Genomic DNA, 23,647 nt, shown 5'->3' on the forward strand with positions numbered 1-23,647 from the left:
CGACGCAGATATCAAACACTGTTAGATAAAACCAGTGAAGGCGCAGGAGCTTCTCAAACGAAAGCAAAACCTGCTGTAATGTTCATTCAAGAGCAGAGATTTCTGCAGTCATACTTGTAAGTGGGAATGTTCCAGAGGCCCTGCCACTGGTACGGCTTCATGGACAGCCACGCCAGCGTCTTCATGCCACAGTAGATCCCCAAACCGTTGCAGACCAGCACATCCATGATCCACTGGAGGAGGAAACAGCTTTGTTAGGGAAGCTCCTGCGCAGCCAGCTCCCGCCCACAAAGAAAGGCAATTTTATTGCAAACGTGTGGGAGTTAAAGCATCTTCTTGACCCATATTTCTACATCCCAGTCCTCACGTTATCTTTACTCTGATACACTGGATACACCAGGTGGAGACGTATGAACATGCTGGTACTTACATGGTCCCACCAACACTCTGAAAAGTTTGGTAACTGGTGCTCCAGGCTGTACTCCAGAAACTCAAACATAACACTGATTATCATGCACATCCACCAGTCGCGAATCACCAGGGTCTAAAGGAAAAACAAGAAAAACCGCCGTTTAAACAAAATAAGAAGAATATGAGAATGGTGTGAATAGATTAGCAACACAATACAACAACAGGGATGTCAGGGTTTCTACAAGTTTCTACAAGTCAAATTTAAGAATTTTTAAGACGATTTAAAACAGAATTTAATGCCCAGCACAGCACAGCCATACCGGCAAAAACGAGAGGGGAAGAGAGGGAAACTTCTAAAACGTGCTGGACAGCGGGGGGGCCTGAGGACCAGGATTGAGAAACACTGGTCTAAATCTAGAGCTGCTTCCTCATGCTTCCATTTCACTGCGAGCTCCTGAGTCAGCTCTCTCAGGCGACGCGCGTGATTGACGGCTTCACTTTCTGACCATTTCCCACCGGGAGGCTGCAAACTTAGCAATGACTGGTTCGTAATTTCAAAATAAACTGACGGTTTGGAAAGAGTGAAACTGACTAAAATCACAACAATATCGGGAGCAAGTTTCTGGCAACATAATTCAAGACATACAAGATCAAATTTAAGATTTTTTCAGACCCTGCAGGAACCCTGAATGTACGTTCCATTTCTGAACAGTTATGTGAGAATAAAATACAGGATTTATGAGACTAATAGCAATTCAGAATGTGTTTGTTTTTCTTAGTGAGTCCTCTTCATTAACTCTGAAGACCCCATGAAATGAAAAAATACTTTTCTCCAGTTTGCATCTGTGCGGGCTGACTTGGACTGTTTCTTGATCTGTGTCAAAAAATACTTGAACGGAGTTTTTGTACAGCGGAATTTTATATAAAACAGAAATTGTCTTCTTTGATTTCTATGTGCAATTGGCTGATGTAAATGTCAACCAAATCTGAAACATGTTTTGTGCAATCTCTATCTTTTAAGCTGTAAAAATATGGGTGTATATTCAACAACATTCTGACTTTTGGGCAAACGTACCTTGATGTACCACCCCAGGAAGTGAGCGGGAACAAAACCATCCATTTTATCCTGCAAAGACAAACCAGGGTGAATTAACACCAAGTTTCATGATCAAGCGATGCTGAGCTTCAAAGTCAAATAAAACCCTGATAAACAATCATCAAAAGGCAACAATCGGCTCATCTCAAAAAACGAATTAAGTTAAAACCAGACATTACTGTACAAATCTGTGGCCACTTTAGTAAGTTTATTTGAAAAACAAAGTAAATACTGTGAAATAATTCCATCAATTCACCGTATCTGAAGCCACGTGCACATATACTGATGACATATAACTCCACACCAGGGTGCACGGCTATTATGCGGCTGTTTCCAGGATGAGTCCGCAGTAAATTGCTTGCTGCCGACAGCAGGAGGCTCCCGGCTAAACCCTGCATGATGAGTAGAGACAATTCGGAGGAGCTCGGCGATCCAGCGTGGCACTGACAGCACTTCTCAAAGTGATGAGACCAGTGGAGTGACAGGCCCAGGCTGCTTTTATTAGTGCCGCTCCCCCGGTTAATATCCTACTTTATCGTCCCTTTTTTCATATCATGAGAGCTGATATGACAGGTGAGAGCGCGGCCTGTGCAGCCGTCACTCAAGCTCGTGACGGGCCAATAAAGTCTCGCGGTTATCGCTCTAATGAAGTCCAGCAAGCACTGAGTGATTCTGGCTCCTTCACGATGAATCCTTTTCTATTTTTCTACTTTTGAATTCAATTCTTACTGTAACTTTTATATCTGGAAGGTGGGGGAAAAAAAAAGGTCATTTCCAAATATCACATGGTATTCTGACATTTTCAAAAGCCTGTGCATTTCCGTGGTGGAAGTTGTGGCGCGGCCTGCTTTGACGCGCTGAAATGAGGCTAACAGCGGAGATGGGGGTCACAGCAGCAGACAGCAGCAGGCTGCCTCCCCCGGGGGCAGCAGAGGCAGCTCCGCTTCCACTGACTGGCAGTAATTTGCACCACACACTAACTGCTGGGGTCAGTTCGCACACAGTACGAGCTGGTTTATGTGAATGAGAGCTAGAGAGGAAAGGAAGATAAGCATGTGTACAACAGTCAGCTCGGACAGAAGCTCTATTGAGTTTCACTGTCATGCTAATCATGCAGACATTAAGTGTTTTTCTACACCAAGCAGAATGTGTTTTCTCACCCAGATGTTGTGAAAGGGGTCGGTGGTGTTGCCCGGGTCGTACATGAGGCAGTTCCCTCCATAGTCGCGTTCGGGTAAAGGGACCCCCAGTTTGGGGTCGATGTATTTCATGAACTGTCGCCCGTCGTGAACCGTCTGTGGAATGAGGAAACACTAGAGTTTAGCGGGTTATCGTCACAGCGTGTTCACTCCCTGCCTTGGTTGTACCTCATATTGTACAATAAAGTTTTTACAGCGCTACCCTGCAAACTCTAATAAAACTCTGGCAAACACACTTTTTTCTTGTTTCCCTGAAGGCCTGGTTAAGATACTGTGCTTGGCACAGAGACAGACACTCAAATTAAACTGAAAGAGGCTTCCGAGGACCGCCACAGAAAACACCAGTGACTGGAGCTCAAATCAAATCAAACTCCTTTCATTTGGTGGGTGATTAAGTATGCTTTAAGACGCCTCCAACTGGACTTTTGGTTTCTTGAATCCCACTGTCCAATATCTGAGTAAAAGTTAGGAGCGAATGCCCAGAAAACAGAGGACGGATTCAGTGTGGGAGTGAAGCTGCCTCCTTGTGAGGAAAGGAGACGGAATGTTTCTCCAAAATGTTTGAAAACCCACACAAAGGATGACTGCCGTACGATTACGGCGCCTTTATGCAACTGCAATGTAGTTTTTCCTCTAAGCAGTGATATTATGTGACTGGATGAACCTTTGACTGCTCTGGGCCTTATCTTGGAACACCAACCTGAAATAGGATGAAGATGAGGAACAGCTCGTAGACGACGGTGACACAAAGCCAGAACCTCCAGTAAGCTAGAGACAGAGACAGAAAAGTTACATAAGCAAAAAGGAAACAGGGAAATAAAGTGAATTAAACACACATACCAAGGTAATGTTGTGACATTTATAAATGAATTTTTCTGGATGATTCATTTCCGCACCGTTCCTGCCAAGATTCTCATGTCTGCTCATGTCATTTCTCTGTTCATGTCCTGTTTTTAACGTTCACTCCTCCCATCACTTCCCTTACTCTGCCTACACAAAATAAACACTTCAGCAATGTGGGATATGCTGTAAGGACTCAAAAAGTCACGTGACCATTCACATAAAAGCCGTCCACAATGAACACAATGGATAAAGACATATTTTAATCAAAGTCTCATTTCTGTTCAATTAAAACTTCAAAACTTTTATTTTTTTCCCTTTCAATTATATTTATTTAATGCCAAACAGCCAGCAGGTGATCCATCGAGAGCGACAGGTTCCACATCTGAAAACGCCCTCGGGGTTTTCTTTACTCCCAGACACTGATCTGTGGAGCAGCGTTTGGCTGCGAGTGAGTGATGAACAACATCAGAAGCCACATGGCCGGCTCAACAGGTCAGTGTGTGTGTGTGTGTGTGTGTGTGTGTGTGTGTGTGAGACGCTGTGCGTCACACACAAGCCTCCCCTTGTCTTTCAGTCCATGAAAGGAGGGGGCAAGAAGACAGTGGGAACCCAAATTCTTGCCCGGGCGCTTCAGACCATCAAAAACTGGCAGCATTCAGTGCGATTCTGCCCACGTCCTCCGTCACATCTTAATTCTCTTCCCTCTGGAGTCAGTTGTTGTTTGGTGAGTTTAAAGTACCGTCAGCACTGCAGCTATAAGTCAGGAGGAGCAGCCACCCTGTTTGGTGTGTTTGCTGCTGTTTATCTCGTTATCTACGGGACATTGACTGGAACCCAGGAGGCTCCACTTGCTCTCAACACAGTTCATTTGTCCAGACGTCTCCTTTGATTTGATGATTACAATTAGCATTGATCCCCACCACTTAAAGGACTTCTATTTCATATTAGAAGCCAACATGAGACTCTCAGATGTTGACTGAAGTTGCATTCAGGTACTCTTATCCTTCCGAACAGGAAACCAAGGGAGGAATAATCAATACAACCTTAAAAGACAACAACACCTGGGCTTTGGATGCATGAACTCAATCGCCAATTACAGTAAAAGGAAGCTACGCTGTCAACATTTTAGGGGCCTGCTAATGCTTTGGAGGCTGCTTGTAAATGCAAATCAATATTTTCACTTACACGAAAAAAAAGGGCAACAAAATGCAAGAGCATCCATCAACATCACGCCACACAAAGACTCGCCCTACTACACTGAATACAGACAGACAGACTGAACATGACCAAAGCCGTTATTCGGCTGAAGGCACAGAAGGTCTCCAAAGAGCTCAACGTCCCTGACACGGAGTTTAAAGCCCGTCTGGTGCAGAATATTCATGCGGCGTAACAGGCTGTCTTTACAGATCAGCGGTAGTGAGACCCAGTGGGAATGGAAAGAGTTGGTCTGTGTCGTGCTGCATGTTTCACTGACAGAGGTAAACTTCTGTCGTGTGTGTGTGTGTGTGAGTAAATGCTGGCTATTTGGAAATGTGAAAATGTTAACAGCAGATGTTTAAGGTCATGTGTGCCTTCTTAGCTCTGGAAAATTATAAAAACACAAACAAAACAAAAAAACCCTCATGTTGATCGCAGCGCTCAAACCTGAGACCTGCAGGTTTCAGGTCCGACGGTCAGAACACTCATTAAATAAATAAACCCACATTAAAGAGTGTGCGTCGCCTACAGAGTGGATATCCATCAACGAATCTCTGTGTCTGACTTTAATGCATTTAACAGAGTGTAAAAACAAACCATTAACCCACTGAGGAAAAAGGAAAACAAGAACCGATGCCAATCAGATACTCAATCATTGATCATGGATGAACTCGGTCACGACCTTTTCAATGAGTTCTTTTGGAAAAAAAAAAGGGCTCCACTTCAAAAAGGCCATATTTGACAATCTGCTTTTTATTTGATGCTATCTTGACTACCTAAAACAAACATCATTCAAGTTACTCCTCTACTAATTTGCAGATACGACCTTCATGAGCAAACACCTGTAATTTATTCCACTTTAACGAGCTACAAGAAACATATTTTAATCAGTAGTTGCTTCACTTGGATGGTCAATGTGCTGTACGTACCTGGATGCGGTCTGGTGAAGGGTCCATCTTTAGCCTGCGTCACTCCGAAACACAGGAACACCAGGATGCTGGCAACAATCCCCCTGCAGCGACAAAACCATGAACCAAAGGTGTTATTAACAGACGGGCTTTGTAAGTCATTCTTTTTTTTCCCCTCACAGACTGAAAACACTTTGAACCGTCCTTTTTTTTTTTAAGCCTGTGCTCTCCTAAAAATATCTGTGACGTCAAAGGCTCCAACAAACTGTAGGTATGCAGCGCAGGCAGGGGAAAGTCATGAGGTATAATTTGATTTAACCGGAATCTGGAGGCCTGTCTCAGCTGCCGGTCACGCTCTCACTCCTCACGACAGATTACTTCTGTGTTTGCGGAGAGATCCGGGCGACCTCGGCAAAACATTTGCACTGGGCTCCGACGACCGAAAGACCAAATGAGGATATTCCTCGAACTTAAAAGGTAAACAGAGGAGGATTAGGAGGCGAGCCAAGCAATGAGATTACAGCGTGTGCCTGCCAGCCAGTGTGGGCACAGGAGTGTGTGATCGACTGATTGATTGTGAACGGATGAGTGTGGGTGGGGATTCAAGTTTTAACGTGTCAAAATGAAGGTATAGCTTGGGGAAATTAGATTAAATCATAATGCTAATGCTAAGGCTAATCATAATGTAATCTGTTGATTGTACACGTCAAACAAGTGAGAGTATGACCACCCGCTCGAGAGTGAGTGTGTGTTGCCAGGAAGAAGCTCTAGGGTCTTTATCCCGATGAGCCGGACAGCGCTGACTGCAGCAAATCCTGTTAAGAGCCATCTCGCAATTCCTCACAGCAACAACATGCACACAAACACAACCTACAATCAAACACACCAGTCACTGATTCAGGCCGTGTGTCCCCGAAGCGAGTCAACGATCCCAGTCAGTCAAATCACAGTAAACAGCTTCGTCGCCTCGGGGCATCTTCTGACACAATGCAGCTTCGCCTCTCATGAACTTTCCTACCAAATACTTTATGAATAAGTCAAGAATTACAACACGTCAAGAGATGGCAGAGCAGTGAAAGTCTCCTTCCCTCAAAGTGTGTGAAGGAACACACCTCTGGTCATCAGGCCACCAAAGCCACATAATAATCACACAACCACATGCACCGTGACTGAAGATAACAAATAACCACACAGAATATCAAAACCAATGACTTTGCAATCCTATTAAAAACTCTTTTTGCATGAAAACAGTGGGAAGTTTTTGGTTTTTGGAGCCTTCTTTCTGACTGTTTTCTGGATCAGTTTAACTGCTTCCCAGACCCAACTGCACTGTGCCACTTTCTCAAGTTGGCACAAACAAAAGGAAACTGAATCACTTTTCAGTCATTTCCTTCAAGTCTCTACCCCTCTCAGTACATTCAGAAACTTTTATTCAGTTCAAGGTGTTACACCGTGGTGCAGCGCTTGTGTTTTTATATGTTGGTGAAAAGCAGCAGGTTGGTACGCGTGGCCTTGAGACGAGGCCAGCAGGGCTTAAGGTGAATGTTACCAAAAGGGTGATTCACTTGGAAACAACTCACTCATGTTGCTGTGGCTTCACACCAAACAGTGTTGAATAAGAGATATTTCACTTGGAGGTCAATGGGAGACAAGCAACACAATTTACCAGTTAAAAGGAAAAAAAAATGTGCCATAACGTGAAGAGGAAATGAGAAAAGCCGTTCATCTGACGATGTGCATGTACATGTCCTGCGAGGTTTTTGGCTCTGTGGAACAACCCAGAATGGTGAAGGCAGCCTACTGACCTTTTAGTGTTGTAAGCTGTGTCCTGAGGAGTTTCCTCTAACAGCGTGACGTAGACCAGCGCACAGGTCAGGATAAACAGCACTGTCACAGTGTGGGCTCGCCTGGGGACAGAAGATGAGAGCAAAGATAGAAAGAGGGACGTTAATGCAATTTCCGAAAAGAAAAATGTAATAAAAGTCACTTGAGGATTGAAAATAAGATTATAGAGATCAAATCTGATGGCATCATGGGAGAGACTTCAGATATATACAATTGCATCGCAAGTAAAGTGAGAACATGTTGAGGATCAATAGACAAAGCCTTTATTTTGAAAATCTATAGTCCTGCTCATTAAAGTACATACAAATACAAATGAAAGCAGTGAAGAGGAGACATCAAAGACTGCAGCTTTAAAATGATTTCTTTTGGGAAACTAGGTTACTGCAGCTGAAAATAGAAGAAAAAAAAAGGGATGTGCCACAAACTTCAGTCCAAAATGTCCTTAAAAGGTAAGAATACAAATCAAAAATAGCTTCTGCATCAATTTCCTGAGGACTTGTCTCACTGTGGCCTGTGAAAATCCTCATATCTAACATTCAATTAGAGTGGATGAAGTGCAGTCCTCCTCATGCCACAGGCATCACGCCACGGCAGCACGTCAACCCTTGGCCTTTGTTATTTATGGTACGATCTGTGGCCTTCACCTGCACTGAAGGGGCCAAAGGCTGATTTAAGTGATTACTGATAATGTCTTAGTCAAACGGTGACGTGAAATAGAATCAGTCACCCCACTAGAACGATCTAGAGAACAAGCATTTGAATAATCTCAGGACATAATTATAAGATCACTTGAAGGATATGATATATCTGTTACCTCACTCCAAGGATGCTGAGTGAAAATCAACATTTTTGAACAGGTTTAAACTATTTCCCACCCTTTACCGACTTCTTCAGTGCATGCTGCAGCCGAAAACACCCCACTGCTTCACTGTGAGCAGATCATCGGCTGGCTGTGAACCTCAAATAACAAATAAAAAAGCTCCCGGTTAAGACTAATAAACTCATGATTTGTCAGCCTGCAGCAGCGACTGAAGAGAACGGCATCAGGTTAGTGAAATACACTTTCTTTGGATCCCAGTAAATGTTTTATTTAATAAGCGCTGAATGAAAGAAGAGCATCTGAAAACATAAACTTCCCTTTTGAGGGAGTCCTGGTGTTCAGAGCAAACTTAAATTCGTCTCAAAAATATTTGCTTCACTTTTTAAAGCACGGTGACAAATATGTACTTTGAACAAGTTCCAACAGCAAGGTCGTTTTGCTTCCAAATAATCTCAAATATCTCTCATCTAACTTCATGCTGGACTATTTCCTCAGAATTAGAGCTCCACAATAGATTTATCAGATTTTTAAGTGGCTGTATATATATCAAAATGCAGTCTCAACACAGAAAAAGATTTGAAGACACACAGAACAGTCTAAGGACACACACTATATATCTACATAGCCCCATGAACTCTGGATAATATCCAACAACCGTGTTGTAACTTTTAAATCAGGCAGTCGGTTTTACATCCACAATTATCACACGTGTCAAAGAATTACTCAACACAGACATTTATTATCACTGAAAGCAGTTTGTGACTCTCGGCTCCACAACCTGGAAAAACAGCCAGATGACATGCAACCACTTAGAGCCGGGGTGTAAAGCATGCCGGCCTTGGGCCAACACCGGCCCACAAGGATAAATGAGAAGACAGCAACTGTCATTTTACAAGGACAGTAGTTACTGTTCATAACTGGTCAACTGGGACTTCCTCTAAGGAACACAAAATTAGTGACGAAGCAAAAGATCCGTCTGTTTATTTGACAGTGTTTTATAGTGCAATGTGATGGCAGTTTAAAAAGCTTCATTTCCATTTGTGTCACTGCTCTCATCTGTCAGACTGAAGAACATCAGTCGTCCCTCGACAGCCCTTCAGCGCAGTCTGAATCACAACGTGACGTGCCAGGTGTTATTAGCATTTTCTCCCTGTTCCACCTCCTGATCCAACCTGTTTGGCAGCAGACACAGGGGAGGGCCTGGCTTCTCTCTTGCCTGACAACCACACAACACTGGGAGTGAAGGGACGCGGATGACGGTGTGCTGCAGCCGAAGCCAGCAGAGCTTGAAAGGATTATTCACCTTACTTCTGGTTGAAAACCCAAATAAAATTACTTTCACAACAAATTAGTCTGTGATCCTGAGGAACTTTAGTGAACTGATTTGACAATTTAACAGATCGAGAGACAGTAGCAAAAATAATTCTCATGCATTTTATTTCAAAATGCCTTTTTACTGAAGCCTGTTGAAGGCTGACAGTTGAAGAAGTCAATCCAAGCTACCAGCTATTCTTCTGTGCCTAAAAGGTAGGCTGGAATCCACGTGACCGTCCCCTTGAACAACTGGAGGAAGCTGCCGTCATCCACAAACAGTTCCTCGTTATAACTCTGAAACACTTGGTTGACTCCCACACACAGCCAAGTGCGTTCCTGCTCTGACTCCACAGGCAGAAATCCTCTGAGATCTTTCTTAACGCCATATCCTGGATTCTCTGGCTGGCCTGTGGTAAAAGCAGCACAATATTCTGTAACAGGTATCAAAAGGTAGCTTGGAATACTTCTTCGCATTGTTTTCATTTGATATTTGTGTGGGCAATAAGTCTGTTAAAGAACATAACTCATGAATGTCAGCTTTTAATGATTGCTACTTTTCAAATCTTTCCCTTAACTCTTTTTGGATCCACAGTCATTCTTAATCAGCTCTTCTTAACTAAACTGGAAGAGTCAGATCTCTCACCTGAATTACATAAATAACAGTTTCAACCACAGCTGGAGCAACTCTATAGGGCAGTTTGGAAGGTGGCACTATTTTTTAAACCCTAAATAATGTAAATGTTGTATATGGAACGTCTGTAGACACTACGAGCAAGTCTCTCTGTCTAATACTACTGAACCCAGAGGACAAGGCTGTAACACTGTAATGAGAAATTCTCATTAAGACTCTCTCTGGGAGGACCTGCCTTGTCTGCTGCCAAAGATATTGGACAGCTTAGCAGTTTCTTGTTGACCCTTGCTTTTTAGAGATGAAACACACGCACGCTCACTGTGCTTAACCGTGTCAGGAGCGACAGGCTGAAGGTGGCCGTAAATTAAAAAACGGCTGCAGAAAGGAATGCCACTTTTCCAGACTGGCTGCAACACCTGCAGCTTGCACACACGAACACGCTCACTCGGTGTGCGCAAACTGTAAGGAGAGCAGATTTCACTCAACCATGCTGAATGGACATGATATTCGTCCCGATACAGGTCAGTTGTGGATATTATTCTGCTGAAGGTGAGATATTAGCTGGTGTCCTGCCAACAGCAAGCGCAGAGCCTCCGTGAGCCACATAAGCATCGTTGACAGACAATTTGCCCTGTTGATGCCCTGCAATCAATTTTAACAAACGATTTCAGTTGTGATCAATGACATCAGTCATGGATCGGAGTACATTTAGAGGTTCGGCTCAAGGTCATAAGATTTTGTGATTAATGGTGGTCACTTAAGCTCGTCTTTCACTTCACCTTGAAACATAAACACACCCTTACTGTCCACATTTCTTCGTTTCCTTTTCCTACATGCAGTGCTCAGTGAAAGTCCTGCTGTAGACTGTGACATTGTCAGAAGCTGCTCACCAGAAGAAGGTGTTGGTCCCGTCGTCATACACCTCGCTCTCCGTGTTTTTCCTGTGGAGACTCTCCCTGGAGGTCTGCTTCATCACCCTGGCTTTGGTGACGGTGCTCTGCTCCGGACACCCGGGATCCACGGAGCCGTTGTTGACCTGCTCGGCGGCGGATGCGGCTGCGGCTGCGGCTGTGGCGCACTTGCTGGAGGCGATCGCGGCACTTTTCTTGGGCTCCGGTTTGGTCATGTTTTTTTTTTTTTTTTTTTTAACTAAAACAGACCAACCACCCTCGGTGCCTTTAAAACGATCCGCGAGCTCCGCTCCCGTCAACCGTCACCCGCGTCTGCCCCACCCAAGTGACAGCAGGGAGCATCCTGGGGTGGTCGGAGGAAATGAGTGTTACCAGGGGAGGAGAGAGCAACCTGAAAATCACGTCCTGCCTCTGACCAGATCAGGACATGCACACACATGCAGATTAGAAACGTGCTGAGATTTCTTTCTCCCTCCCTCTCTCCCTCTCTCTGACGACTCCTACTCACAACAGAGCGCTTCCAGGACCGTCATGTGTCACCGATGACCACTTTCTGACTCGGCGTTGAACAGAGAAGTAATAAACGGTGAATAATTCACAGCACGGGGACGTTTAGCCAGACGCATGTCACACCGCGGCGTTAGTTAGGCACGCTGTGGCTGACTGACTGACCTCCTCCAACCGGGATTCTGTCCTTTTCGGAGGAGAAACTGGAAACGCTGCCGTGTTCCAGGAAAGTCGCGCGCACTGACGGAAAACGTTCCGGTAGCGACCGGGAGCGCGAGCAATGTTAAAACCGCTTTAGTTCGCACGCCAGGCCGCGAGTGGGCGCTGTGTTTCTGTAACCCAACAACATATGCGTACACGTAAACATTAAAGCGCCTTTTAGCTGTCCTTCTTCATCATACGGGCTCACATAGTAACATATAAGCGATGTCTCCAATGTTCCAAGTGATGGAATGTTGTAATTAGTTAGAGGATTGCTGTTAAATTAAAAAAGCAGCACAAGCATTTCGCCGGAACCCGCCATTGTTGTTGTTACGATTCGCGCACGCGCAGACGACGGTCAGTGGAGTCACGGCGCGCGTGCGCAAAACTATGTGGTTCAGTAAAGTTGTGCTTTTACAACCCGAGAACGCTACAGTGGAGAGTAGTTCTATGTTCTACAGCTAGCTATCTATTAACCATTTCACAGGAAACAGGCATTATTGCAGTCAAAATGAAGCTGAAGGACTTACCAGGTGAATTTGAGGGATTACGGATTGTAATCCCAGAGCAGTTCCCAAACTGTCAGCGCGACATTAGCACAAGTCTCTTAAACCCGCCATGCAAAGTGGCTACACACAGCCGAACCGCCGCAGACTGTCGACCTTGCAGTGTCCACACACACACACACACACACACATACACAGAAATACATCACATGGGTGAAACGCTGACTGGAGCAACAATCCCGCATCCGCTTCGAACCTCCACAATAAAAGAATCACCGATGAATTCACTGTGTGCCGCTCTTACTTTGAAACAGCAGGACATCCGCCGGCATGAAGCGCTGACGAGCTGTGCCATCTGTCGGCTTTATCCAGGGATTGCCCACAAAGACAATTACAGTGAAATCGTGCAAGAAAATACGACTCAGTTCAGACACGTTTTATCCTGTATGTGTCAAAATCCCCAACACACACAGCAAGTTCTTTTTTTTCTTATCGCTAAGAGAAACTGCCCTTGGAAATTTCAAATAAACATAATATTGAACCAATAGCAAAGAATTTTATAAATATAAACAATTCATTTATTCATTTTTATTTCATCTTTATTTTTAGTTTTAAATCAATGTAAATAAAGATCAAGTTTTCATTTCTGATCAGTCATACTTTCACATTTTCACTTGAGAATGTTTCAGTTGCAAGGGGCATTTTTTTACACAGACATACAAAGTTGCACTGCCCACCACTCCATTGTTTTAGCATTAAAATGCAGCTATAGGCAAGATCACTTATTGCACATTTTGTGGAGAACATCAACGTTTTATTTTTATAGAATTTGTGAAAACTCTCATCAAAAATTCATGAATTTCCGCTGCTCTTAAATGCTGAGGGTTTTATTCCAGCCATTCAGGTACTCAACTTGACATGTGCACTGATCAAGCAATCTGAAAACATCTGGACATGTGCAAACACCTTTCTCCTCTGCCACTTTTACAGCAGGCCTTTCTCTCTTGAACCAGTCGACAAACTTATTAAAAAAGATATTGTTACCCAGTCGAAGCTGGAAAATCCATCAGCTCATATCAGTTGAGAAAATCACAATTTCACAGTCACATTCTATTGTGTTAAAAATAAAGGAGCTCTTCTTCTCATTCAGTTTAAAGAACATCATGGCTGTTTCAGTTGCATCAGACATGATGAAAAAGCTCTTATTTCTTCCTTTAACTTTTGGATTGTTTTTGGACAGCTCAATAAATCTGTATTTTCACATTAAATGGATCTAAATACTAGTTATGGAATTGGTCGAAGAAGCAGACTGTAACTTCAGAGTTTCAAATCCCTATGGGTCCTTGAGCCAGACCTTTAACCCTGCTGTTCCCTGTATGCCACATTGTGCAATTTTACTGCTCAATGTATAGTTAAGGCAACCTATGAGCAGGATGGAGATTAGTAATTATCTCAAAGCGAGCAATGAAGTATTAAATTGTTTTCACGAGGAGAGCAATGCTGTGATTGATATTTTTCTGAGAATAATTTTCACTGTATATTATTATCACTGATATTCTCCAGTGTGCAGAATGATTGCTTATCCTTCCTTAACTAACTTTACTGAAAAGCCTGGACATAGCAGAGACATATATGTCAGAAGATTTCTGTTGAATATGTTAAATATGTTGAAAATGTTATATCTTGTCAGTTTAAACACTGCAACTTTATATTAAGCTGAGAACTTATGAGGTTTTGTGTGCTTACAGGATAGCTGCCAATGGCAACAATCTGGGAAACCTGGAGGGCCACTGTTGATGCAAACAGGACCGATGGCCACTGATCATAAACTGTAGGAAAATATAGTTTGTTTCCAGAGATGTAAATGATTGGTGAGAGGACCACAAGGTTTTACTGTCGGCACTCAGTTTAGCATGACTATGTGGAAGATAAGCAAGAAGAAGAAGAAGAAAAAACACACCAATATGGAGAGAATTTGACCATATTCATTGTTTCAGCATTGTTCATCATGTCCTTAAATGAATTACCCAGCAGCCATAATTAATTAAGTCAGGAAATCTATGCAACGTATAATTCTGGGCTGGTGAGGAAAAGCCATTTCATGGTGTCCGGCAGCCAGAAAAATAGAGAGGTGGGGTTCAAAAGAAGTTCAAAGGGTCACCCAGACAAAAGCGCATAGCTATAAAATCTTATCAGGACCGAAACAGCTCACGTTGGGTGAATGCCGCACGCAGTGCAGACAAGGTCGCTGCTCGTGCAAACGTATTATGAAAACATTCCAAGAGCTATTTTAACTCCTGAACAAGCTGCTCGGCACAAAATGTTTTCACAGTGCTGGATACGGGGTCAGGTCATCTCAGAACAAGTTCTGGCAGCAGAAATGTGTGGTCCAGCTGGATGCTGGCTCCAGTGAGCGGATTTTATTGTCAAGAGTCAGTGCATCGCCTCAAAGAGCCGCACAGCTCAGTAGTATTATATGAAAAGGGGAAATGTTTCTGATGGGCTTTCTTTAACAGCTGGGGAATAAAATGAGACAATCAGAGAAACCCATGTTTAAAATAGTAAACAGAATAATTTGCAGAACTCAAGTTTTAAGATAAATCCAGTCTATTGCTTATTGACCCCAACACCGATTAAACATATTCCATAGGTAGAAAAGCTTGAGCATTTCCACCAAAAACTGCTTCTCTTGGTTCACACTCTGTGATCTTCCGCTGCTTTTTAGAACCAGCGGCTGTGAAACAGCCACAGACTCATCAAGGAAGTCCGTCTAATCTGATTTATCACATGATTGCCAAGATCAAGCTTAAAGGCAACACGCAGCGAAAACAGTTTTGTGGGTTTCACCTTTGATTGTGGGATCAAATGACCATTTATCTGGCTTCAAACGGGCCCAGGAGTGATGCCTGCAGCCCCTTTGAAACTTCAAAAGGATTAGTTTGCTCAGGTTGGTGGACTGTGTGGGGGTGGATGTGGACAGCAGTGCCGAGGAGAGCGGCATTTTAGTTCACGCTTTTAAAAGTCAAAAACAACACTCAGCAGCAGCAGCTTGGTCAACAAATATATAAGTAGCTTTAAGTAGACGTTGATGGATACGATTAGAATAAATGTCTCTTAGTAAAGATTCAAACGGTTGGATTGCTTTTCACTGAGGATTCTGTTGATGGATGTTGTTTTATTTTGTGATAGAAACTCAGAGGATTTTTTTAAGACATCAGTGTGTATATTTATAAGTATTTTACATTGGTATCACAATATTACATACACCTCTCCATTGTGCTGTAACTTTTTTCATTTTTTTGTAAATACATCATACAGTTTTTGGAAACTGCATAAGTATAAAATTGCACGTGTGTGAACTGAATTTTGAAAAAAATATAAAAACAAATGAATGAAAATATGTGAATTGTGGATTCTGACTGAGTTGTATCTTCTGCGGACTTATGCTGCTGGAACTCTTCTGCTTTAAAGTTCAAAGTGTTGTAAATTGCCTTGACAGTCACGAATTTTAAGTGAAATTTTAATGTCACTTTCCTGTCATTTTGAACCAGTCTGATTCACCTTTGACCTCTAGCAATAATTGTCCCTCTTCATTCAGAAAAAAAAAACTGACTACAAAAAGACATTTATGTGATTTTCTATCATCATTAAAACCATTTGAGGTCTTTGTTTCGTCAGTGTATTTCAGTGATTTATCAAACGCCTGACAATAGCTAGACTACTTTCAAACGTCTCAATGCTCAGACACACACTCCTCCAAACCTGTTTTTGTTCTCTGTTTGCTCCATTAACCGAGGTGACGTCTGAGTCTGGTGAGCATGCAGACTCTTTTTAAGTAGGATTCAGCCCTCTGGATATTTTCTTTTCTGTCAAAGTGCAAGCTAAGTCATCTGAAATATGTGTGTGTGTGTGTGTGTGTGTGTGTGTGTGTGTGTGTGTGTGTGTGTGTGTGTGTGTGTGTGTGTGTGTGTGTGTGTGTGTGTGTGTGTGTGTGTGTCAAAGATGCAAATTTGTCAGGAGACATCATGGCTATTCGGTTTTCCCCCGAAGAGGAATGATTCAGATTGTCTCCTGAAGTAGATTGATGTACGCAGGACATCTGTGTTTGAGCATTTTGTCAAGCGTCAGAAAAAAAAGTAATGTCTTGATTCTGTCGGGTATTTGCTGTCATGTGACAATTATTAACACAAACTTAACCAAAAATATCTATCAAGATTATATGGCGCAATATATTTTAAAAACCGCCACTCACCACTAGAGGGCGCCAACAAACAACACTTCCATTAATCTTTGATCTCCCGTTTCATCCTGGATGAGGGCTTACTTTACTTTTATTTGCTTTTTTCCCCACATTTCAAAATTTACTGCAACAAAGAAAACATTGGCTTTCAGAAAATACACAAAAAGGTGTTATTAGTGACACATAATGAGGTACAGGAGTATTCCCGGAGAGGTGTGAGCAGGCAGTCTTTCCTGATGGGGATCGGTATGTCATCACATTCTGCTGCGTCTGCACTTTTTACGCGCTGCAGTTGTGCTTGGAGCCGCTACGCGTCGCTGCGCACCGCCTGTCCGCCGCTAAAGGCGTTGTCCCTTCTCCGTCCTGGATACGGAGACACCGGCCGGGCTCCACCGGCAACCGAAAGCCAAACCTATCCATACCATTGTTCCGGTGCGGTAGAAGTGACAGTTGTGTTATTCCACGATGGTCTGGGCGCACTTATTACAACACGATGCTGGAAAAAATAGCAAATACTAGTAGAACCAGGCTGATTGTTTCACTATCTTCGAGCCAAACACACTTATCCCAAACTAAAATGCAGGATTTGACATGATAATGAGCCTTAATCCACTTTGCATTCTAAATACTCGAAGTTTATCAGTCTAAAATCCATTTTCATTCAGGAAAAAAGCTCAAGCTGTTGTTTCTTTTGTTACTAAATCACCATATGCGATATGACTATCCTCCACAGAACTTTTTTTTCCATTCCTGACTGCTTCTCCTTTCTGCTGTTTACTATGCTCTTGTGCGTAAAACCAAATGAGCTCCGTCAGCCCAAAGCCCCCGCAGCTGACTGCTGAGTGAAGATCCGACACGACCCGATGAGCTGACAGAAGTATTATTGTGGTGAAAGACAGAAGAGGAGGGAAGGATAACATGGAGAGGCAGAAATGTGGGTTTGCGCATATATGCTGGGTATTAAAACATGGTTCCAGATGTTTTAACAGGCGAGAACAAACGTTTTATTTTGTGCTTGTAAATTAAAAAAAAAAAAATCAGAATAAGATTGTTCACCTGTTGATGATTCAATACAAGTGTGACATTTATTTATCATATGATGCGTAAAAAGATCAAATATAAAAAACGCAAGGGACAGAAAAAAAAAGTGTCCAAAGACGGAAGAAACCTAAAAAGGAGGAAAGGTTCATCTTAAACCCTGAAATGCAGCTCCGACACCTTCTCCTTGGCACCGGGAAAGTACCCTGGGCTTTATCTGAAGGTTGACACTGCGAGAAAAATCAAAACGCTGCGCTCTGCTCGGCGCACAGCCAAGTCGGCACAGGGGGTCGAAGGGAGATCGGGGTGGGGGCTGTCTGCGTTTCTGAGGAGGGCTGGACTTACGGCAGCCAATGAGAGAGTCGCCCGAGGTGCCTGCTCTGACTTACGACTTGTGGCGACGGTATATACCCAGAGACTCACCATGAAAGGTACATTTAAACAGAACCGTGAGCAGCGGAGAGACGTGCGCGTGAGGAGAGGAGGCTCGCAAACACTTTAGGCACAATAACAACAACAACACCTGAGAGACGCACCGGGGATAAAAGAAACCCACCGTCTGATTTTTTGTTTGTGGTTTTTTTTGGGGAGATTTCCTCGGAGAAGGTTTTGGAGATGTCTCACGTCCAGTTATCGAGCAGCGCGCTGGAGCGGCTGGTGGCCAGGAGGACCTTCCCTCTCCACAGACGCACCAGCGTCTGCCGCAACCTCTTCGGACCGGTGGACCACGACGAGCTGAACAGGGAGATGAAAGCCAAGATGCGGGAGATTTCCGAGCGAGACCAGCAGAGATGGAACTTTAATTTCGAGGCCAACACCCCGCTGGATGGGGATTACGAATGGGAAGAGGTGCCGGTGGATAAGAGCCCGGCGTTTTATCACGACTCTCTGGAGAACGGCAGGAGCCGCGTGCCCGCGGCACCCGTCAAGCAGCGGCCCTCCTCGGACCCCGCCGTGGCGGAGACCCCCAGCATGGATGTACTGGAGCGCCTGGCCGTGCCCGAGAGCAGCAGCACTCCCTGCCCGGTGGAGATCAACCAGGAGAACCGCACAGACAAACTCAACTCAGGGAAGCACAGGCAGGTCCCGTGTGTGAGACGCAAGAGGACGGCCACTACTGACAACAACACACACATCACAGGTAAATATAATATCTCTTTATATATATATATATATATATATATATATATATATATCTATATATATAAATCAATCTACCGTGCTTTAGACGAGTGCGCATTAACACGCACCATCCACAGAACCGCACCGATTTAAGTGCTGACTTCATTTCTCTTCCCTACAGACTTCTTCGTGAAACGAAAGAGGGGTGCTGATATAAAAACGAACGAAATGAGCTCTTGCCATCTCTCCAAGTCTCCGATTCCTGTGGAACAAACTCCACGAAAGAGGATTCGTTGAAGGTAATGAGATTTCTTTCTCTTTAATTTACCGACGTGTTTAAACCTTTTTAATCTAACACAATGACTTTGATATGTCTGAGTTTTTTTTTTTTTACCATCAGTAGTTTGTGATAAACTGCGCATCGCCACGCACTCTCCGTCCTTGCGTAATTTTGTTTTTACGCATTGATTGCAGTGGGTTACGAGTGCCAAGAAGCGCAGACTGTTATCGGGACTGGGGGTGGGGAGAGTTTGTGGTGGTGAAATCGCAGTAGTAGTGATAGTAGTAGCTGCGGTGGTTGGGGGAGGGGGGATGTGCGTCACCGTGTGGCGGGAAAATGCTCGGGTAAAGGGTGACGCCTGCTGCTGCGCTCCGCTTCTTTCCTCGGAAAAGCTGATCGCCGCGTTTCTGCGGAATCGTACAATCTTTTCAGAGAGCTCACCGTGCTTTTTGTTCCTCCCTCAGGTGGTTTTTGCACTATTTGCCTGCGCATTTTTAAAGGAACTCGGAGGGAAATCGCTTTGATTTCCGCGGACTGCTGGAGAAGAGGAGTGGGGACAACAGAAACAAAAACCAGGAGACGGTGTGAGGAGGACACAAAAGAAGTCCCACCGGCTCCGTGCGCCGTCCCGGCGGCCGGCGGAGCGCAGCCTCAACACCGGAGCAGACTCTCAGGACTGAACGGTTTGGGGAGGGGAGGAAGCAGAGGAAACTTTCGCCGAATGACTTCTATCCAGTACAAATGTAGCATTCATTGTTGCTTTTGCATACAGCCACTCGACAGTGTTAAATGTTTTAACATCTGTGCAATCCTAAACTTCTTTAAAAGAATCGTCTACACTGGCCAAAAGTGTACAGCTTTATAGAGACAATAGCTTATAAATGTTTATTTCTGTTTTTTTTCTCTGTAAATTTATATTTTTAAGTTTATTCTAACTTATAATTTATTTATGTTTCTTTATATTTGTTAAATGCCTTGTTGATTTAGCCAAAGGGCATATTTTATTTTATTTGTATTATATTATTTACATTTTGTATTGTGATGTTTTGCAATCATGTAGCTTCCACATAGTAGTCCACACTTGAAAATAGTTTTGTTTCGTGTCTCTGAGCCGTTTTTTTTCTGTGTTTTCATACAAGTGCCCTAATGTCTTGCAAAAGATGGGAATAAAATATCTTTCACTTAAATTTTAAGCACACTTGTTTCTGTGTTTTGTCTACTTTCCACTGCCTCTTGGACAGGGGGAAAAAACAGCTTGGTAAATATAGTGTGGAAAGTGAAACTGAGAAGAGGTTGTGTTGTTTCGTTGCCTCATGCTTCACAGATCAGTATCGCATTTCACGCTGAACCGCAGCGTTATGAAACTCGCATTAGTCTATATTTTGACTGTGGACGTTGATCTCTTCAGAGGTTTTACACAGCTTAAAGTAACACAATAAACACCACCGATTCTCCACACTTCATTATCCTGGATGACTGTGAACGCCTGGCCCCTCCCTGGCGCAGACAGGTAGAAGTGCTCTGTGCGTAAAGGTTGTGTCTGTCTGGGCTGCAGCTCGCGGCTAAAAAACGCATTATGAGACGCACATGAGCAGCACGGCAGCTGCGGGATATAGGCTCGGATTTAAAGGCCCTTTCGCCCTTCTAAAGAAGCAGCAGCTGCCTTTGGATCCCCGCTTTGTCCGCCACGAAGACACCCCCACATCCACCCGCACTCGACTAGCCCTCTAAAGACCCACTCACACACACTCTGTTTACCCCATCGTGGACACACCGGGCGTGGAGGCCACCTGCCAGATCTGGAAAAAGAAAACTACTAGTCTTTGTAATTGTCCTCGTCTATTGAAACAAACCATTCAGCAGGTCATACTTGCAAGTTTACTCTTAATTGAAAGAAGCCAAATGCAGCCCCGTGAATGCGCGCCGGGCCCGCACTGCCTGTATGAGTGCGCACAAAACAAAGGCGCATTTCATAATTCCCAATAAGATTCTGCACCCATTCGGATGGATTTGACTGTCTGACATGAATGTTTTGATAAAAATGGAGACTTTTGATGGGCTGAGTGACTTTGTCAGTTCTGTGCAGCAATAAGCTCTGACGGAGCTTGTTCTGATTTCCAACACAAAGCGCTCTCCGTCTCCATTCTTTCCTTTTTGTTGCCATATGGCAAATCCATGTAGACATAGCCAAGACCCATTCAGTCAGCCGCAGAATGTCCTGCATCAGAGAACAAAAGGCACTTTGTCTGGCTCTTCTATTGATACGAATGGGCGAAAAAAATTATAATTAATCTATGGCTATATCCAGCTAATTAACGCCCATATGCCCACGGGGAGCTGCTGCGCCATTCACTGCAGTTTTAAATTCTCAATAGTTTACATGTTAAAGACAACAGCTGTTTATGTGTTACTTTAATGAAGTCCCCTCTATGTTGGAGACTGGACACATTCGGGGGCTCCAGCCTCACATCCTGCTAAAAGGGTCATCTTCCTTTATTTGTCCCCACAGCTGTGTAACTATATACATTTTGTCCTTGTAAATAGAACCTAAAATCTTATTCTTTCCCCCCCAAAAGGATTTGAATTTGAGCTTTTCTGGGAAAGGTCGTGGGTTAAAGCCTGTAAATCATCTGGTAAACCTCTTTTAGAAAGAGAAAACTGAGTCTGGTTGTGTTTTCAATTGCAGATCATTTTATTCAGACTAACAAAAAAAAAAAAAAAAAAGAAGAAGAAGAAGAAGGAATTGGATACCATTTAGTGCCTAAATAGTACAACTTCTCCAGTGTGGGATTCTCATAATAGAGTGCATGATTATGACTTAATTTAGTCCTGTTGTAAATATGACGGGCATAAAGGAACAATATGACAGCGAACATACAGCCTCATTAACATGCCTTCTCCTACAGAATATCATTAAGCAGCCAGCTGCTGATGGAGAGGATCAGCCTCCTGGGCCCTGCCGTGTCCCGGCTGACCTTTTTCCTCCTCACTTTGCCCCCAGCCATCAGCAAAACAGTGTTTATTTCCTTCATCCATTACAAGTTTCAGGGAATCTATATGCTAAATAGTATCATTTTACAGTTTTCTGAGCATTTAGACAAACAGCACCACAAAACTGCATAGTACAGACGTCAAAACAATTGTTTTCTATAAAAACATTTTCCATAAATCTGATTATAATCAAATATTAAATAGTCTAAATCCAATCTTCAAGATAAAAAAATTTTCAATGGTTAAAACACACGAAAAGAACAAATCGATTTAGTCTGTGTTGTTTTAATGTTCATTTTAGAATGGCAATATCAATGTACAGCACCTTAAGGTCATTAAATTGTAAATCTGAATCTGTTATTAATATAAGCACATTTCAAAAATGTGTACTGAAAAAGTAAATCTTGAATCTTACAATAATTTTATGATATTCAACCAAATCCACGTGGAAACACCTCTTACCTTTCAGGGTTTTAACATATAAAATGCAGCTTTAACACACAGCATCTCATCAGTTCAAACTAAATGTTGCAAACCAAGAAAAATATATAGTTTCACAAAACACGTTCGCCAGTCAAAACGCACAATTAACGGGACAGTCTGCAAAGACTGCAATTAAATATAGAAAGGATGAAAATCAGCCAGGGAGAATTAGCATTTTCCATGACCATCTGGCATCGGCGCAGGCGACAGGGAACAAAGGCGAGCTGGATGGAGAGGAGAGGCGAGTGTGCCATCGCATTGACCTGCAAATGAGGCTTTGTCACCGAGTTAAAGCTCCCTGACCCCCTTTACCCCCCTCTACCCAAAAAACACTTTTTTTTTCCTCCAAATCTATAGCGTGACGGAGGGGGGGCTTGTGTATGTTTAGGAGCTGCAGACCAAAACTGTCAGAAAAGAGCTACTGGAGAAGAGCAAACAATGCAGTTCTGCAGGTTTGTTTAATTAAAACAGGCTCTTCCAATCTGTTTATCCCAGAAACAACAAAGTAATCAGCACTTTCTCCATTAATTACATTAATCGAGCGAAATATAATGTTCTATAAACAACTAATTCGTTGAACTGATCCTAATGCATCTTAGCAGTGTGTTTTTCTTTCACTGGCGCTTCGGCGCGTGGCGATTTTACGCACTAAAATGTTTCTAAAAAAATGCCCCACTGTTCTTTCATTTACTAACCTGAGCAATTAATTTACGGACACAGATGAATGAGGTGAGATCATTTTACAAATTTCAGAAATTTTTCCTGTGTGTTTGTCACTTTGTGCGTACGCCCTCTGGCTTTTTCCCGTGCGCTCGGAGTGCGGAGTGGGGGTGGATGCCTGCTGGATTGTTGGACACCTGTCCCCCCTTCACTGAGTGTGCATGAGTGGAGTGGGTCGACAGACGTGGAAGGTGATTGTTAGAGCCAAAGGAACTGCGTGTGCGCTGAATATTGCTTACTGTGTGCAACTTAAAAACATTTGGCAATTTGAACGACACGTGCGTATTTCGAAGCTCACGATTAAGTTTTAGACACACATCCAATCTCATAGACCTAAAAAAATTGCAGTATATTAATCACAAATCAAATATACACGTCTATAAC

General features: G+C 43.3%; 3 protein-coding genes across 4 annotated transcripts in view; 2 read left to right on the forward strand and 1 right to left on the reverse strand.

Annotated features, from left to right (window-relative positions):
* Positions 1–2,091, forward strand: part of samtor (S-adenosylmethionine sensor upstream of mTORC1) — a 21,813-nt gene extending 19,722 nt beyond the window's left edge. Inside the window, exon 6 of the transcript XR_003931772.1 lies at positions 2,081–2,091. The gene's annotated coding sequence lies outside the window, so the exon portion shown is untranslated. The remainder of the gene's footprint in view (positions 1–2,080) is intronic.
* Positions 1–12,559, reverse strand: part of ptdss2 (phosphatidylserine synthase 2) — an 18,204-nt gene extending 5,645 nt beyond the window's left edge. The window contains exons 1-9 of one of the 2 annotated variants that reach the window (XM_030095670.1): positions 12,414–12,559; positions 11,155–11,518; positions 7,460–7,561; positions 5,676–5,758; positions 3,407–3,474; positions 2,668–2,802; positions 1,487–1,537; positions 431–544; positions 115–233 (exon numbers count right to left, since the gene is read on the reverse strand). In XM_030095670.1, coding sequence (XP_029951530.1) covers positions 115–233; positions 431–544; positions 1,487–1,537; positions 2,668–2,802; positions 3,407–3,474; positions 5,676–5,758; positions 7,460–7,561; positions 11,155–11,390 — 908 coding nt within the window. In that variant the 5' untranslated portion in view covers positions 11,391–11,518; positions 12,414–12,559. Of the gene's footprint in view, positions 1–114; positions 234–430; positions 545–1,486; positions 1,538–2,667; positions 2,803–3,406; positions 3,475–5,675; positions 5,759–7,459; positions 7,562–11,154; positions 11,519–11,683; positions 12,023–12,413 lie in introns of those variants that run through there. The other variant, XM_030095668.1, reaches the window with a different exon arrangement.
* A 5,483-nt stretch (positions 12,560–18,042) lies between these two features.
* Positions 18,043–20,259, forward strand: LOC115392449 (cyclin-dependent kinase inhibitor 1C-like). Its single transcript, XM_030097063.1, has 3 exons — positions 18,043–18,808; positions 18,971–19,088; positions 19,534–20,259. The coding sequence occupies exons 1-2, from the start codon at positions 18,283–18,285 to the stop codon at positions 19,084–19,086; spliced, it is 642 nt and encodes a 213-aa protein (XP_029952923.1). The 5' UTR covers positions 18,043–18,282; the 3' UTR covers positions 19,087–19,088; positions 19,534–20,259.
* Positions 20,260–23,647: the final 3,388 nt, after the last annotated feature.

This window comes from Salarias fasciatus, chromosome 7 (assembly GCF_902148845.1).
Source record: "Salarias fasciatus chromosome 7, fSalaFa1.1, whole genome shotgun sequence".
NCBI lineage: Eukaryota > Metazoa > Chordata > Actinopteri > Blenniiformes > Blenniidae > Salarias > Salarias fasciatus.